General features: G+C 41.6%; 1 protein-coding gene across 1 annotated transcript in view; it reads right to left on the reverse strand.

The window, feature by feature from the left end:
- Positions 1-17,580, reverse strand: part of atp6v1ba (ATPase, H+ transporting, lysosomal, V1 subunit B, member a) — a 122,808-nt gene that overhangs the window by 24,078 nt on the left and 81,150 nt on the right. Inside the window, exons 7-10 of the mRNA XM_084321147.1 lie at positions 15,014-15,115; positions 14,082-14,179; positions 12,668-12,791; positions 3,892-4,042 (exon numbers count right to left, since the gene is read on the reverse strand). Coding sequence (XP_084177273.1) covers positions 3,892-4,042; positions 12,668-12,791; positions 14,082-14,179; positions 15,014-15,115 — 475 coding nt within the window. The remainder of the gene's footprint in view (positions 1-3,891; positions 4,043-12,667; positions 12,792-14,081; positions 14,180-15,013; positions 15,116-17,580) is intronic.

Consider the following 17,580-nt stretch of genomic DNA (forward strand, 5'->3'; position numbering starts at 1 on the left):
CATCGAAGGCATTAAAGGATTGGTCAAAGATTACAGGTGTAAAGGACTTATGGCGGTTACTTAATCCCACGACCCGAAAGTACTCTTGTCGATCTGCGAGACATAAGACACTATCCAGAATAGATTATGTCTTTGCATCACAGAGACTATTTGATAATTATGAAGTGGAAATGATACCCAACGCACTATCAGATCACTGTTATTTACTCCTTAAAGGTACATTTGGTATACTATCCTCCCGAGCCCCAAGATGGCGATTTAACTCGTTGCTGAAGCTCTTATAGTATTCCAACGGGAGAATGCAAACTCGGTGCAAGACCCCAGAATAATATGGATGTCGGTAAAGGGAATGATCAAAGACTTCACGGATAGCTTTTCCTCCAAAATGCGCAAGAATCAAAGCACAAAACTGGATGAGCTGGAAACGCTTTACTCAACGTTATTTAATTCTCTGAAATACAACAACTCAACTCGACTAGAAAATCAAGTTAACGTACTAAAAATAGAGATCAATGACATATACAGACAACAATCGGAAATACAAATACGCAGTACAAGACAACAGCAGTACTCCCATGGTTCCAAACCCAGCCACCTATTAGCCATGCGATTAAGAATTAATGCAACATTTGCAGATATAACTACCATTAGAGCACAACAAGTACTTGTAACAGATCCTGTAAAAATAAACGATACATTCAAAGTATTCTACTCCGATTTATATAAATCAGAAATGACCTTCGATCAAAACAAAATGGACACATTTCTTAATCAAATTATTCTCCCTAAACTTTCAGAGGATGACGCTAAACAGTTAGAAATACCGATCACACTAGAGGAACTCAAGAAGGCCATAACCGCAATGAAAAGTGGTAAGGCTCCAGGAAGAGACGGTTTCCCATCAGAAATGTACCTTTCTTGTTGGGACATAATTGGCCCCTTATTACTAAATATGATCTTATACTCAGTCAAGGAGGGGAACTTCCATAAAATTGACAATATTGCACTCATAACAGTCCTCCTTAAAAAAGACAAAGACCCCAACGAGTGCGGTAGTTATAGACCTGTAAGCCTCCTCGGAACAGATATCAAACTGTACTCTAAGGTATTAGCCATCAGATTACAAAAGCATATGACGTCTTTAGTTCACCCGGACCAAACTGGCTTCATAGGAGGCCGCCTGATCACTGAGAACATAAGACGTATACTGCACGTACTTGATGCCGACAAGGAGGACACCATACCTAAGGCGATGCTGTCCCTGGATGCTAGAAAGGCCTTTGACAGGCTGGAATGGTCGTATCTGTGGGCAGTGCTAGAAAGGATGGGGTTAGGAAAAGGATTCATCGATATGATTAAAGTATTATACAAAGACCCATCGGCCATGATTACAACAGGCACAATCATCTCTGAAATATTTCCGGTATCACGCTCTGCCAGACAGGGTTGTCCTCTTAGTCCCGGACTGTTCAATCTATCATTAGAGCCTTTAGCACAATATATAAGACAATCCCAATCCATAGAACCTATCGTAATCAAGGGCACACAACAAAAAATTTGTTTATATGCGGACGATGTAATATTGTTCATGAAAAACCCCAACACCACATTGCCTCATCTGCTCAAGTTGATTGAGGACTTTGGTGATTTATCGGGATTTAAGATAAATTGGCCGAAGTCGGCTTTCCTTCCACTTAACACCCCTGCAAAAAAAGATACAACCCTCCCAGGACAGATACCGATGGTAAAACATTTCAGATGCTTGGGAGTGGAAATATTCCCTACCATAAGACAAACGGTGAAGCACAACTACACAAAAATCCAAAACAAAATCAAAGACGACCTTGATAGATGGGCAAAACTTAAGAACACAGTACAAGCACGGATATCAATAGTTAAGATGGATGTACTACCTAAAATCAACTTCTTCTGTTCAATGCTACCGTTACCCCCTCCAGAGGGTTACTGGAAAAGATTACACTCCTCCACATACAAATTTATTTGGAATAACAAACCACCACGTATAAAAAGATCCACCGCACAGAGAAATAAAGCAGATGGTGGCATGGCATTTCCAGATTTTTCCTATATTTTAAGGCGTACTCATTAAGTCCATTGACAACATGGTTTGACTCCCAAGCATTAGCATCTTGGAGAAAAATAGAAGAAAACATAGTAGCCCCACATAGACTGAAGGACATAGCATACACTAAACTACCAATCAAGCACTGTGAACGAAAATTTGGCCCCATAATTACTCATGCGATCCGGATATGGCATGAATCACAAAAAAAAAATCCTAACCCACAAGAATGGCACAATCATACTCCCTTATTCAATAACAATGCTCTTAATTGGAAAACGACCTATAAGATTCCCTATATGGGAAGAGCAAGGCATACACTCATTAGGGGATGTTTTTAACAAACAGGGTTTTTGTAGTGATAAAGAAATACGCAAAAAATTTAATCTCACCAAGTCCACATGGCTTTTTCACAAACAGTTAGAGCTATGTTTGAAGTCTCACGGTGTTCCATTAGACAGACCAATTGAACACCACAGATACCACAAATTCTTCTACTCAAGAGAGACATCGAGAGGTTTTGTTTCAGAATTTTATCATCAATTACTAACGTCCTCGTATGAAACCCTCCAACTTGACTCTGTCTGGAGGAGGGATATACCAGACCTGGAAAATGACTTTGATTGGCAAGGAGCCTGGGCAAATGTCCGACTTACATCAAGAACCCGGATCATCAACAAATCAATCTTAACTATATTCACAGGACATACTTGACTCCTATAAGACTGTGCCGAATGGGGCTCAAACAAGATTCCAAATGCACCCAATGTACAAATGGGGACGAAGGGACATTTATGCACATGTATTGGGACTGCTCACCAGTTAAGGCATTCTGGAAAGATGTGACCCAACAAATATCAAAACTCGTATCTTGGAATATACCTGTACACCCCTCGGTATTGCTGTTGAATGATGTTTTTGAGTTTGCAGTGAATCCACAGCTAAAGAGATTGGTTTTATCGGGTATCACAGTAGCCAAAAAGCTGATCGCATCACGCTGGTTTCAACCGGAAAAAATGTGCCGTAAAGTTTGGTTTCTTACATATCTCGATGTAATTTACCATGAAATATCTACAGCAAGAATTCTGGGTCTCAATGAATCCAAAATGTCAATGTGGTTAGAAGTGGTGGAGAGAATAAAAGCTAGCTTATAATGGTAGTGTCTGGTTAGGTGCGAGGGATAGTGGAGGTACTTCTCAAGGTGGGGTCCGGGAGGGGGGGGTTCGAGCTGAGCATATGTATGTAGGTTTTTTTTTTTAGATAACAGGTATTATGGGTATATCTTATATAAAACAACTAACCAAAAGGTGATCACATTGGATGTGCCCTGACAATTAATGCTTGTATATCTTATCGTGTGTTGTCATGTTTGTTTATATGTTTGTTTAAAAAAGAATAAAAAAATAAAATACAAAAAAATGACAAACAGCATCACACAAAACCCGTTCATTTTATAATACTCACTCTCCGCAGGAGATAAATGACGTCATGGGATCGGAGGCTACACTTTCGGCGTACTCGCCGATATCGATACCAGCATTTTAGGCAGTATCGAAGGCATTTCCGATACTGGTATGGGTATCGGAACAACTCTACTTTCAGCCACCTCCCCCAGCCTTTCAGCCACCTCCCCCAGCCTTTCAAATAGGCAGTGACTGCATACATTTACATGCACCGAGAAATATACCCTGCACTCAAGTATCCCTGTTCCCAGAGAATGCTTACAGTATTTTCCATCTACAACTCCGATCCGTCAATTATGTATAAGAATATACCTCAAATTGATATGGTCTGAAAGATGCTCTCACCGTCATTAGGCATGGTGAGGATGGGAATCTGGGTGATTGAACCATTCCTGCCCTCCACTCTGCCGGCACGCTCATAGATGGTTGCCAGATCCGTGTACATGTAACCGGGGAAGCCACGGCGGCCAGGGACCTCCTCCCTGGCAGCAGACACCTATGCAGATGGGAGGGAGGGGGCAGAGGTGTTTTGAAGAACTCTTTCGAGAGCATTCTAGGAAGTAATACAAGTTTGTTGGTCCAACATTTAACACAGGACAGATTTTGGGAAGCTCAGGACTAGGGCCGTCCTCCACTAAGACAATTCTTAGTCAACTAAGTCATTTTTGAATGACTGAACATGAATCATGTCATCTCCCTTCTGAACACCATGAATGAACACAAAGAGAAGATAAAGAACCTTACACCACAGCTCACCACAGATATTTCTTAAGATTATTACCATGGCATGAATGTCCAAACCACACAGAACAGTGAAACAAAAGAAATTGAACCATCTTCCACAAGCCTGTTTTGAAAAATATATATATATATTTTTTTAAGACAGCACAGATATTAGCAATTTTAAAAATCAATCCAAATCACTTTGAGTGTGAATGCCAGCCTCTACCGTCTTTAAGAATTAATACAATAATCGAACAATTTTAATAATAAAGTTTGAAAACAAACTTTTATGGTTCTTCGTCTGAGCAATTATACATTTTGGGATCAATGAGGATGGCTTTTCCTTTTAAATTTACTTTCAAGCCAAAGGAACAAAATTATGATCATGAATTTTGAGGGAACTCTAAATTCATATTTTTTCAAAAGGAGTGAGAATTTCAGAAGAGGCAAACCGCAGGTTGGTAATACTAAGCACTCCCGGTAGCATTCTGTTCCAAGACCATCTAGAAAATGCTGTTAGTCCAGCGAAGTCAGAGTAAGAGGATGAAAAATGCATGGCATTCATCCTAGGACCAAACATTGATTGATTCAACCTTTGCATATGTGAATGGGAATAGGAGTCAAATGTTAATGCTCCTGGCTCTTTGTAAGTGGTTAAATACCCAACAGGCTGCCCGATTCTTCATGGAATCTTTATTGACAAAGCACATATGGGCCAAGGTTATGAACAGAAAACACAGAGGGAGACGTGCTTTCACAAGCACATAAGCCATTTAAAACCGGCATTATGCTGGTTTATATTGAAATAGCGAAATGTGCCAAATGAAAGGATTATTACAGAGGCATAAAAGGAAGCGGCAAGAAGGCCCAACTCTTCACCACAAAAGACCGAGAGAGGGGGGGTGATTGGATAATAAAAAAACAGCCTTTCCTTTAGAGCAAAGCCAGGAGAATAATGAAGTTAAGGCTGAAGGACACATTACACTGCATTTGAGCAAAGGACATACAGAATATATCAACCATCTGTCAAAACAGAGATGTTTGGCAGTGGCACCGTGTGAGTCATGTTTGCAATTTGAAACCTATTTTGACCTTGCCATTATCACCCGGTTCTTCTGAGAAGATTGAAGCTGCAATAATTATTTTCCGACTACTAGGGGCAGCAAGGAGCCGTTGCAAACAAACAAATGTACTCTTCTCAAAATGAAAGCCTCGTCTCGTTTCGACAAAGCAATCATCTTAAATATGACGTGTAAACATAACACTGCCTTATTGGCACAATCTTGAAGTAATTATGGTTTTCATGCCTGGATCACTGGAATTCAACTACATGGGCATTTCACTTGGGCATTTCAGATCATAAGACGTTTTGAAAATGTGAAGAATTATTATTATATATATATATTTTTAAAGGGGAACTATCTTATAAACTGCCTTTTCCAGTGTTTAGCATTGCTTTCTCGCAATGTGGGGTTGTACCAAATTTGTCTCAAATTCTCATTTTTGCGCATTCCTCCAGTTCAGATGAGACAAGGTCCTCCCCCAGTGAACTAAGCCATTCTGAATTTAGCATACCTGTGACGTGTAAGGATTCTGATCTGCATACCTCAGCTCCTTCTCTGGTTGTAGCCACCGCCCACAATCAACAATTCGCTCAACAACGGAGCGAGTGGAAATAATGCGAAAGCAGTTTCCCTGTCACTGACACTTCCTCAAAAAGAGAAAAAGAGAGAGGGAGAGACAGACAGACAGCTCGTTCTCTCTCTCGTTCTCGCTCTCGTATCAGCACTCGCGTCACGTCAACCTGTTGCAAAATATCATAGCGCGTATTCCGATCCATGCAATAATTTTCACGGGGGTATATATTGTAATTTTAAACAAGTTACCAATGCATTGTCCCGTGGGATTATCCCCCCCCCCCCCCCCGCGGCAAAATTAATTAGTCTTCCTCTCTATCTCCCCCCAAAGTTATCTGCCAGTGCAGACTGTGGGTTACTGTCACTCAAAGCGCATTGAGAGTATGGGCGGAGCCCAGCCAAAAACAGCTTGGAATCTGGAAGTGCAGAAAATGCTGCTCTAGAGTACTCATTTAGAAATACAAAACAAATACATTTTTTGGAGAAAAAAAAACTTACAGATGTGTTCCATAGACTCACAGGAATTGTGTAAAATTGCCCAAATAGTGAAAGAAACAGTAAGATAGTTCCCCTTTAACACTTTTACTGCCACGCTGTTTGTCCGGTAATTACCGTTTTTTTACCGGGGAAATCTGTTGAAGTCAGACATATTTAAATATCTCCGGTCATAATGTCCTGTGAAAATAATTCCCTCGCGACCTGTGGTTTGCTGATGAGAATGGCGGGGCGGGAGCTTGGTGCTGGATTAGCGAGAAGCATGCAACTGCAGAGCCGCAGAGTTCACAGTTGTGCCCACACAGTGCAATACTCCAATTCAGCCATTGGCAATTCAGCCATTGGGTGGGTGGCGCTGCTGAACGGTCCCCAGACCGGACCCGATAGCGCCGCTGGCTCTGCGGCTCTGCAGTTGCATACTATTGGGATGAGTTTATCGCTTCGTTGGGAGGCGGAGATCGTCATTGGTTTCAGCGATCACGCAACGCTGAACCCCACAATAATGTTGCTGTCTCTCTGCCAAATTTCTCAGTTCTTCGCTTGATATAATTAATACAAATGTCCAATATAACGGAATTCGTTAGCTCATAAAAATGTGATTATAACAGACTGCTGTTAATGTCGGGCCGACTGCCCACAGACACCCATTTGATTTCAAGTCAGCAGCAGCATGGAGTCACGAGGGACTTATTTTATATGGAATATATTAATGACTGTATACGCAAAAGTAGCCTAGTTTTAAGTAAAAATATTATAAATCAACATTCTTTATATAGCCTGCCTATCAATTGTTTTTAAGCTCAATAAACTGACGGAATTTCTCACATTTGTCCGGGAGATTGAAATCTTCCAGGACACGGAGACCGGCCCCAATATTTTCTAACGGAAACCCTGGTTGTGAGGCTGCCAGCCTTAGTCGTTTCCACTGTGGTTTCACTATGTTTGCGAAGCAGTGTGTGTTCTGTATTACAGCTGTGGCAAACGTTACTTGTAGTGCAAGATGGGAATAATAGTTTGTTTCCACACGCTGTAGTTTATTACACGCTAAACATCGCGCATTTCCAAGATAATCCAGTATTTTTTCATAGATTGCGAGAGAAAACGCGTTATGTTCAATAAACTCAAACCGTTCTGGCTGATCCCATGAAACTCCAAATACTCTCAAATCAAAAGGTATACGACATGTATATATATACCATCACAAAATCATGGGGGGGGGGGGGGGGGGGCGTTTTAACTCAAAACTCTGATCGTGTTTGCCGACCACATTTTTCGTCCTGTGAAACACAGGACTGTGATCGTTAGAAAAACATGTTTCAGATTTGGTAAAATAGACATGGAATGTACCTTACCGGAAGGTATTCCAATAACAATAATTCCTAGTGATCGCATCGCCATCGCAATTACCAGTGTATATGTCTATACACGTTTCGATGGTCAAATGCGCTTATGCAACGGAATTCCGAGGCGAGCACTGTGGATTTCTGTCCCAGCAGAAGGGGGGGCCACTAACCGAGGAGAAAATAAAAAGTGAAGCTGACTATCAACCCCCAAGCCATTGCAGTTCAGACACGGATGATACTGCCACCTGGTGATAGTCGATCAGAATGCAGTTCCAATGTGTGGGGACGTGCCTAAATTATGCAGATCGCTCCCGGCAGGTCTGTAGAGCGGGGATCAAAGTAAAAAGATCAAACGAACGCTTGTCGGCCAAAAACGTAATATGTCGTTTTTGGCACAGAATGTGTTAATGTATTAGAAAATCTAATCATTGCAGAGAAAGTGAAGGCCATGATCTAGCGGCAAGGAGGGGTCGGGGTGCTGATCCTGGGGGGTTTGTCTTTTGTGGTGTCTGCGATAACAATTATTATTATCATCTAATAATTAAATTAGATTTTTATGTTCTGTATTTATTATTTCCATTGTCATTATTATTACTATTATTGTCCTGTGAAGTCCTGTTTATTATTACTGTATTGTGTCATGTTTTATGTGAAAAAATATATATATAAATTTTTTTAATTAAAATAAAAAAAAGATTGCAGCTTTAACACTTTCTGCGCCAAACCCGAGAAAAGTCGGGTTTCGCCGCCATGCGTTGAACGCCATACCCGAGAATTCTTGGGTTTTGATCCTTTGATATTCATCCTTTGATCCCCGTTCTATACACTTAGCCGGAGCTCCCTAGGTCTCCCTGGCTCATCTGCCTACGTTGGAATTGCAATGACGATTGAATCTCACCAGGTGGCAGTATCGCCTACCTTTTGAACTAGAGTCTGTCCTGATCCCTCTCTGTCCTGACTCTGAGGGGGAGGAGTTCTTGCAGAGCAATCGTTCTGAGATTTTCTCGCCTCAAAACCTAGTTTCCCGTATACACATAAAAAGTAATCACGATGGCTAGGATTATTCTTTTTAGAGTACCTTCTGGCTAAGGTAAGGTACATTCCATGTCTATTTTACCGAACCTGAAACATGTTTCTGTACCGATCACAGTGTCGTATTTTACCGGACCTAAACCGTGCTTTTTGTAACAATCACATTTTCGGTGTAAGACTTTTAAAAGCCCTACTCTAGGAAGGAGTGTCTTCTAAAAGCTCTACTCTAGGAAGGAGTGTCTTCTAAAAGCCCTACTCTAGGAAGGAGTGTCTTTGTTGTCCTTTCATGTAGTCGCCACTCCCAAGTGCATTAGCAATAAACACCTATGGAAACATTTCAATGAAATAATATGAGATAGAGGTATGCGATTTGAGGAACACTTAACAAAAACATTCTAAGAACAATAACAACAATAAGTTTGTTGGTCTGATGTACAAGACAATGATTTGTTCCTTCAAAACATAAATCGTATCTATGAGAGGGCCAAGTTGAAAAAATTTCAAAAACATTTGACACCATTAATATGATTTAGTATTTCGTTCAAACGGGTTAGTCCATTGCATCTCATTTAAAACAAGCAGTTATCTACTTAAAAAGGAATTAGCACTGCTATGGTGCATTTCCATAGCCATGAACAGATACATGAATGAGCTGAAAATCCTTTCACCATCGTAAAAAATTTAAAGGAAAGGAAAGGAAAGAAAAAGAAAAAAGAAACTAGCAACATGATCCATTCTAAACTACACATGTGACGCATAAATGAACCGTGGACCAAATTGTCCTTGCTCTGTAGGTCGTACCAAAGCCCACGACCAAAGTATTATGATGTGGGTTGTATTATACATGCTACAACAGGCATAGGGTCATTCAGCTCATCTTAGGTGCAGTAATCGTGTTTCCGTGTCCAGATGGAAGGTTGTCTTCTGGCCGTACATTGGTGAGGATAAGGGTTATTCTTAGGACACTGTAGCTGCACAGGTTTAATAGTTTTCCTTTTTGAGAAATCATCAATGTGCAACAAAATCATGTAATCCTCGTTTGACACAAAAGTCCATAGATTCTAACAAATACAGAGAGGTGCTCCATAGCAAAACAATTACATGTAGCAGACACATTTGAAAGGTAAAAGAAGGTTGAAATGTAAGAGGACTGTTGTTGAAATGTAAAAGAAGACCGTTGTTAGTTGAGGAGTCTGTGCCAGCCATAGTGCCTACAGTTCTGATCCAATTTGGACAAAACTTTGCAGAAGAGGAGGCCAAAGATCTGAATTTGCGACTCATTTTCAAATCAGTAACTAATAAGTATCTACCATTGTCCACTGAAATCAATATTCAGGATAAAGTTACACCTTTTGAACGCACAGGGGTGATAGGGTGATAAAGGCAGCACGGTGGAGTAGTGGTTAACACTCAGTCCTGGGTAAGATTCCTGCTTGGGGACCAGGTTGCAGCGTTGCCAGGTACCCAGGTGGGGCATCTCCCAGGCCTTTCTGTTCTGTTCTCCCTGTGCTCGCAATTTCTTTAAAAAAAAATTGCTTTACAAATTAAATACAAATACTTGTGAAGATTTAAGAGATCAGTCACAGCTGTAGAATTAGATGTGGTGAATGATCAGGTGCCCCGTTATGGTTTATAAACAGAGACGCCCCAGTGGTTAAGTGGGTGAGTGCTCACTGCTCACACAGTGATTCCAAAGGACACACGCAGGAGGACAGCAGCACTTGCAGGCTTTGCCCGCTCGCACATGGGTGTAGGCATCTCTGCGAGTGCAATTCTAGTTCTGGAATGATTTTTCTTTGACTTATAACATACGGAAGGATAATTCTAATCTCTACATATAGTAAATGTATTTTGTAAATGAATTGGCTGAGCAAGTGTAAAAAGTGCAACAGTGCATCTTTAACATTGAAAAAATAAGTACATTTGAAAAAAGTAAATGATGCAAATGGGGATGTCCGATATTATCGGCCTACCGATATTATCGGCCGATATTGGCATTCAAATGTGATATCGGAAAATATCGGTATCGGTTTTCAAAAAAAAAAAAAAAAAAAAAAAATTAACATTTCTATAACCTTTATTTACCCTCGCAAGCAAGTAAGAACAAATTCTGATTTTATTTATCGTCAAAAGTATGCATAATGTTGTGTTAATTCCACAACAAGAGATATGTAATGTTAATTACCTGAAATTATTCCGTTTTTTGGGGGGGGAAACCCTGCATACATCGGTATCGGTTGATATCGGTATCGGAAATTAACACATCCAGCGACAAAAACGCTGTCCAGCGTTATTGGCCGCCATGCGTTGACCACCAGGATCGCTGTACAGCGTTTTTTAAATCAATATTAAATTTTTTCACCATGGCATTCATAATTCATATACCCACCCCCGGTGCTGCAGCTGGACCTTAGATGTGACTGCAACGACGGCTCAATACCGCCGCCTGGTGGATGGTCGGGCGAGTTACACTCGCCAACAGGATGTGCCATCAGTGCATCGATGAAACTCATCCGGCAGTCACATCTCGTTACGGGACTCCCGACAGACACTATGTACACAATGGATCGCTCTCTAAACATAATCTATATGATTTCGGCGTTTATTGCGACATACAAACCAGAAATGGACCTAGGCGATCGGTGTCGTATAATTGGGATCTTTCACCGCCAGTCTCATTGGCCCACGGTAAGAGGAATATAACGTTATTTTCAACCCGATTGTGCGTTTCCTTGTTTGCAAACCATCTGATCAATATATCCACCCAACCTACATAAAGCATTTACTGATGATCGGGGAATTATAAACGACCCCCCCCCCCTTTCCTCCGTGCATGATGAGGCATAATGTATACCGATCATATACATTTGAGTTTTTTGGTGTAGCGTGTATGGGGGGAAAACGGCAATCGATCGTCTATATAATGCCTATAACTAGCGTTTTTGGAATTACAGCAGAAAAGATTAAAAACATACTTATATTCTAGAAGGTATTAACACAACAATGTATGAATGAAAAAGTACAACGTTCCCACATCCTGAACGATAGATAATCGATGTTGAATGGGCCATAGTAATGTCAATATAGCAATACAATTTAAAAAGTTATAGCCCTGCAAAGAAGGTAAACATCTCCATAGGCTTACAGCGCTGGCAGAGAGGGGCATGAGATGGGCAATACCCCCGGCGGGCAATGTGTTAAGAGTTGGACAATATCGGTATAGGTAAAAAAGCCAATATCGAGCCAATATAGATGCAATCCTATCCTATGTCTGTTATGGGCTTCTGTTGCTTTCCCATTTTCCTCACTGAATCAAGGTTATGGCACTTACTAGAGTAGATCTAAATTAATTTCAGGACCAGTCGGATCAAGCAGTTCAAGAGAGAAGTCATGGTTATGGCAAAGCTTTGCAAGAAGGGCAAGATACAGAATTTTTACAAGGAAAAACTCTTTCAAGTTTACAACAGAGGTACTCCTTGTATACAAGGTGATACTTCTCTCTGTACAACATGTGCCAGCTCTCTTGCACAAAGGTCAGCATTAGCAGAGTGAAGACATTTTGGTGGTGGATGAGATGGGTCATGGTCGTATTGTGTTGAAATATAAACATTTTAAAGTTGCACTATGAAAGATTGGCACACTGTGGCCATGCACCGTATTTAAACATGGCGGATAAGAGAAATTACTTCAAGCCAGGGTACCTTTGGCCTCTGCTTTACATGTGTGCGGTTAAGATATGTATGCTCTAGAAATGAGACCCTAGCCTTGTGTGGCTTTTGCAGCACTGGTCATGCCCAAGCAGAAGAGCTGTGATTTAGCTTGCTAAAAGAAGCAATGTTTTCATGAAGAAATTCCATAGTGCAAGTTTAATACATGGCTTGGTAGTCATACCTCTCTCAGAGCCTCAGCGTAGGAGCTCATGTCAGTCAGGATGACCAAAACGTGTTTCTCGCACTGGTAGGCAAGGTACTCCGCTGTGGTCAATGCAAGGCGCGGGGTGATGATGCGCTCAATGCTGAATTGAAAGAGGATGCAAAGATTACACCATTCTCATACCATTTAGGGTTTCGTCTGCGATACCCTACTAAAGAATAAGCACATGGTTTACAATTGATATCAACTTCTTGTTCGGCTAGCAAAGTATTACACAAAATGTGGATCGTTCCCATCATGGAGCTTGAAGACAATCCATCTTTAGAATCAAGTAGGAGCTCAAAGAGATATATCAACCATTTTAGGATGCATCAATACAAAGAAAATAGGGTACCAAATCATGTACCAAAATCCAGATTCCAAGAGCCACATGTAACATGCCAGAAATCAAAGCAAACAGACTTGAATTTTTGAATTTCTGACAAATAGAAGTATGTTAGATTTCGCTAAGGGAGACAAATGTATCAAATCGCAATCATCTTTATCCAATGGCCCAAACCCAATGATCAAAGTCTACTGTTCAGTAAAGGCGATGGATCAGATCGCTTCCGGAAAGTTCAGTCTATCTGATTTGTTACAAACTGGGAGTCATTTCAGTTCATCCAAGCAGACATACTTCATCAAACCCCATTAACCTGCACTTGCATTACCAACTAATTCTAATTCACATAACTCAAAAACACTGATGCACATGCTTTTTGGATGCACTTGAATGCAGTGTGTAACAAATAGATGTATTGTCATCATACAGCACAATTCCAGTACAACGAATGGCATCTAACCAGAGTGCAAGTTAACAGTAAAGTGCATAACAAATTAACAATATACAGTGTAACAAGTGATTTAATGGAATACATATATATATATATATATATATATATATATATATATATATATATATATATATATATATAACAATGCTACTGGGTAAATATGCTTATGTAGTGATAGTATAAATACACTATGGTAGTAAGCCATACTGTATATACAGCATGTATGAGACAAAATGTGAGGAACAAATTGTAAAGCGCTTTGGATAAAAGCGCTATATAAATGCAGTAATTTACAACGGCAGTGAAAGGTTTATTCCACGCCCATTCACTCACACACCGACAGCAGAGGCAACCATGCAAGGTGCCAACCTGCTCATAGGGAGCAATTAGGGGTTAAGTGTCTTGCTCAAGGACACTTCGAGACGCTGCCCGGGAGGAGCCGAAATCAAAACCGGGAACCTCAGGATAACCAGATGACTGCTCTACCTACCGAGCCACTGTCGCGCCTACAGGGCAGAGCCTAGCAGAATAAACCCTTCACTGCCATTGTACTTGCGTTATGTTCGTGTGACTAATAAAGACATGGACTTGAGTCTTACGTGGGGTCATTGGCCAGGTTCAAAAACAGACAGACGTTGTCCATGGAGCCATTTTCTTCAAAGTCCGACTTGAAGAAGCGGGCGGTTTCCATGTTGACCTGAGAGGACAATGCAAGTTAAACAGGCAAGAGGGACACAGCCTTCCAGCCACAGGCTTTCAAATAAAATAAAAACCAGGGAACATTCAATGAAAACATGCCAATGTAGCATAAACTATCCAGTGTCTTTTTTAAATCTTTCATACTCTTGTAATAATAATAGTATAGTAATAAAGCTCCAATAGTATAGTAATAAAGCTCCTATGTAAACAATGTTTCAACTGTTAATCAGATACCGAGGTTAGCCGTGACTCTGTGCCCTTGTACAGTGTTCCTTTCCATAATTGGATTCTCCTTTTACAAAAATGCATACCACGTGCAGACATGTCCCAAATCCCTATTCACACCAGTCTGCCAGTATGCATTGCATTTCCACTCTCCTGCAAGAGACTCACCACAATAGGGTGTGAATTGGCAGCGAGCTGGGAGACGGATGGAGGGGCTTAGTGAGTAAAGCAGAGGTGTGTGCGTGTGTGTGTGTTGGGGAGGGTGGGGGGTCACTAACATCTTTGGCACAGGTCAACCAGCCCAGAGTCGGGTATTCAAATAGACAAGTGAGAGGCAGCTGAGGTGGAGAGAATTTGATACTGCCTGGCTGAATGTGTTAAAGAGTCTGTTGAATTAGTAACCTGGTGTTGAGGGGGGGGGGGGTCTGCTCAGGGCTGCAGAAGTAACAAGAGGGACTTAAATGCTAAGTCACCTGGTGAATAAGAGACAGAGGAGCAGAGGGAAGGAGGGGATACGGTGTCACGCCAGGGTTAAGAGGGGGGGGGATTAGCGGGGGGGAAAAACAGACAAGAAAATGTGTCCATCCATTTGCTGCGACCGGCTCACCCCCATGGCCGCGAAGACGATGGCAAAGTTGTCATCGCTGTAGTCCATCACATCCTTCGACTTCTTCACCAAGCCGGCCTGGCGACAGATCTGGGCGGCAATCTTAAAAAGGAGAAAACAGGGTTGATACATTAACAGTGGCTTAACGGCCAGGCCTTTCAAAATGTTTAGACATCAGAAAACCCTCTATCTGACTAGTTACTGGGTCAGAGAGAGAGGGAGACTATTATGTGTGTGCATGATTAAATGTGTGTCTCTGTTGCCCTGTGTGTGTGCTTGTGCGTGTGTGTGTGTGTGTGTGTGTGTGTGTGTGTGTGTGTGTGTGTGTGACATTGAGAGTATATGAATGAGCGGGGTGCACGCACAACTCCGTGATTAGGGGGAATGTGGGGAGAGGAATTTCACGCTTATCACTTAATGTAATGGTCGTTGTCCGTTGATCTGGCCTGACCTCCCCATGCACCCCGAGCTCAGACACCTGGCCCATAGAGGGACCGCCGCACGGTTGACCCCTGTGACATCTGGTTAATGAAACGGCAAGCGGGGTTTTTATACCCATCCAGTGACACGACAAGCGGATTGCCATCATTAGGGTGGACAAGGCGTGCCCTGTTTGGCTGCTTTTACAGTAGGACTAGGCTGCAATGTGTCGTTCCATTCAGCCAACCCTGCTTTTGATCATGGGTTGTGGAAATAGGGGGGGGGGGGGGGGGGGTATTATTTCCATAAAAAAAAAAACAGCTGTTGATCACAAAGACTGATTTTCTTTGTTGTTATTTTCACTAACTCGTACAAACATACCAGACAAGAATAATGAACGGACCATCCAATCTATGGCGTAAGAATGTGATGTGTCAAATTGAACTTAAATTTAGATCTTAAATCAACCCTTTCCCGGCCTATACTGTACACCATATCCAATTGCACAACTTCAAAGCTGTGCTGCTCTGCACCCCTGACCCCACCATGGGCCTCTGTGAGGGGAGAAAATCTCAAATAAGTATTGGTTAATCCAGTGTTTCTCAAAGTGGGGGGCGCGACCCCCAGGGGGGGCGCAGAGGCATGACAGGGGGAGCCTTGAGATTTTTTTTTTTTTTAAGAAAAAAATTAAGATTTTTTTTTTTTTTTTTTTTATTACAGAAAATTGTCACTAAAGTGCTATCTGTTGCAGCTGCACTGTTCTCCATGAAAATACCATTTCTCAAAATCTGAAAATCATTATTTAATAAAAACACAGAAAAGGATCACCAAGTTACTCTGGATAAAAAAAAACTTTACAGACAACATTGAGACAAAGCTTCCCGACACATCTCCATCCAAACTCTTGGAAGAACTCTTTGAAATCTCATCTGATACCACCTGGAGAGCTAGTTTCAGAGTGTGGTGCTGAGTACCAAGTATCTCTTGATGCAGCAGTTAAGGTGTTGATACCATTCAGCACCACATACAGTATCTGTGTGAAGCTGGCTTTTCATCCATGACAGCTCTGAAAACAAAATATAGGGCCAAGTTGAGCCTTGAGGATGACATGCGTGTTGCCTTAACAGCAATAAAGACTGTTTGCTTATTTCCTATGTTCGCTTTGTAAATTCCCAGTCACTGAGTGAAGATCTGCTGTTTTGCAAATATGTCAAAAACAGAGCGACAGCTGATGAGCTCTTCAAAATGATTGACAGTTACCCGACAGAACATGGACTGAAATGGGAGAACTGTGTGGGCTTTTGCTCTGACGGTGCGCAGGCCATGGCAGGGAAAAGGAGGGGGCTACAGGCGCACATCAAGGGGGTCTCGCCAAACGCGCAATGGACACTCAGACACCGAGTGAATTCTGGCTTGGTGTGGAGAGGGAGCATCCACTCATAGGGCAGAGGGCTGTGGGCATCCTTCTTCCCTTCGCCACATCCTATCTCTGAGATTGGATTTTCAGCTGTTGCTTCACTGAAGACAAAGCACAGGTCTAAGCTCAACATTGAGCATGACTTGAGAGTGGCAGTATCAAGCCTGCAACCTCGTTTTGAAAAGATGTGCAGTGCAAAACAGGCTCATTGCAGCCACTAATGCTGTGATGACTCACATAATTTACTTACATTTTCTCTTTTTTTGCACAAATTGCAAAGTTCTTTCACAAGTTTTCACACGTTTTTCACAAAGTTTTCTATCTATTTTAAAGCAGTGTCCTTGAATTGTATTGCAATGTTACAAGATGTCTCTATTTTTGAAAAAGCAGTCTTGAGTGTCCATTGAATTGTATTGCAATGTTACAAGATGTCTCTATTTTTTTAAAAGCACAGTCTTTGAGTGTGTATTGGACTGTATTGTTATGTTGTTGCACAATTGCACAGTTGTAAAGTGGTTGCACAATTTGAAAGGTCACGATATTGGTGTTATTTCAATAAATTTAAACATGGCCCATTTCATGACTATTTTGTTGGGGCGAGGGGGGGGGGGGGGGGGCCCAAAATATTTTGGTCCGCCAAAGGGGGGCCTGACAGAAAAAGTTTGAGAAGCACTGGGTTAATCCATTGTCTAAGCCTGAAAGGTCATTACGAGGTTGTTTGTCTGAAAGG

This window comes from Notolepis coatsorum (genome assembly GCF_963971535.1).
Source record: "Notolepis coatsorum genome assembly, chromosome: 9".
Classification (NCBI taxonomy): Eukaryota; Metazoa; Chordata; class Actinopteri; order Aulopiformes; family Paralepididae; genus Notolepis; species Notolepis coatsorum.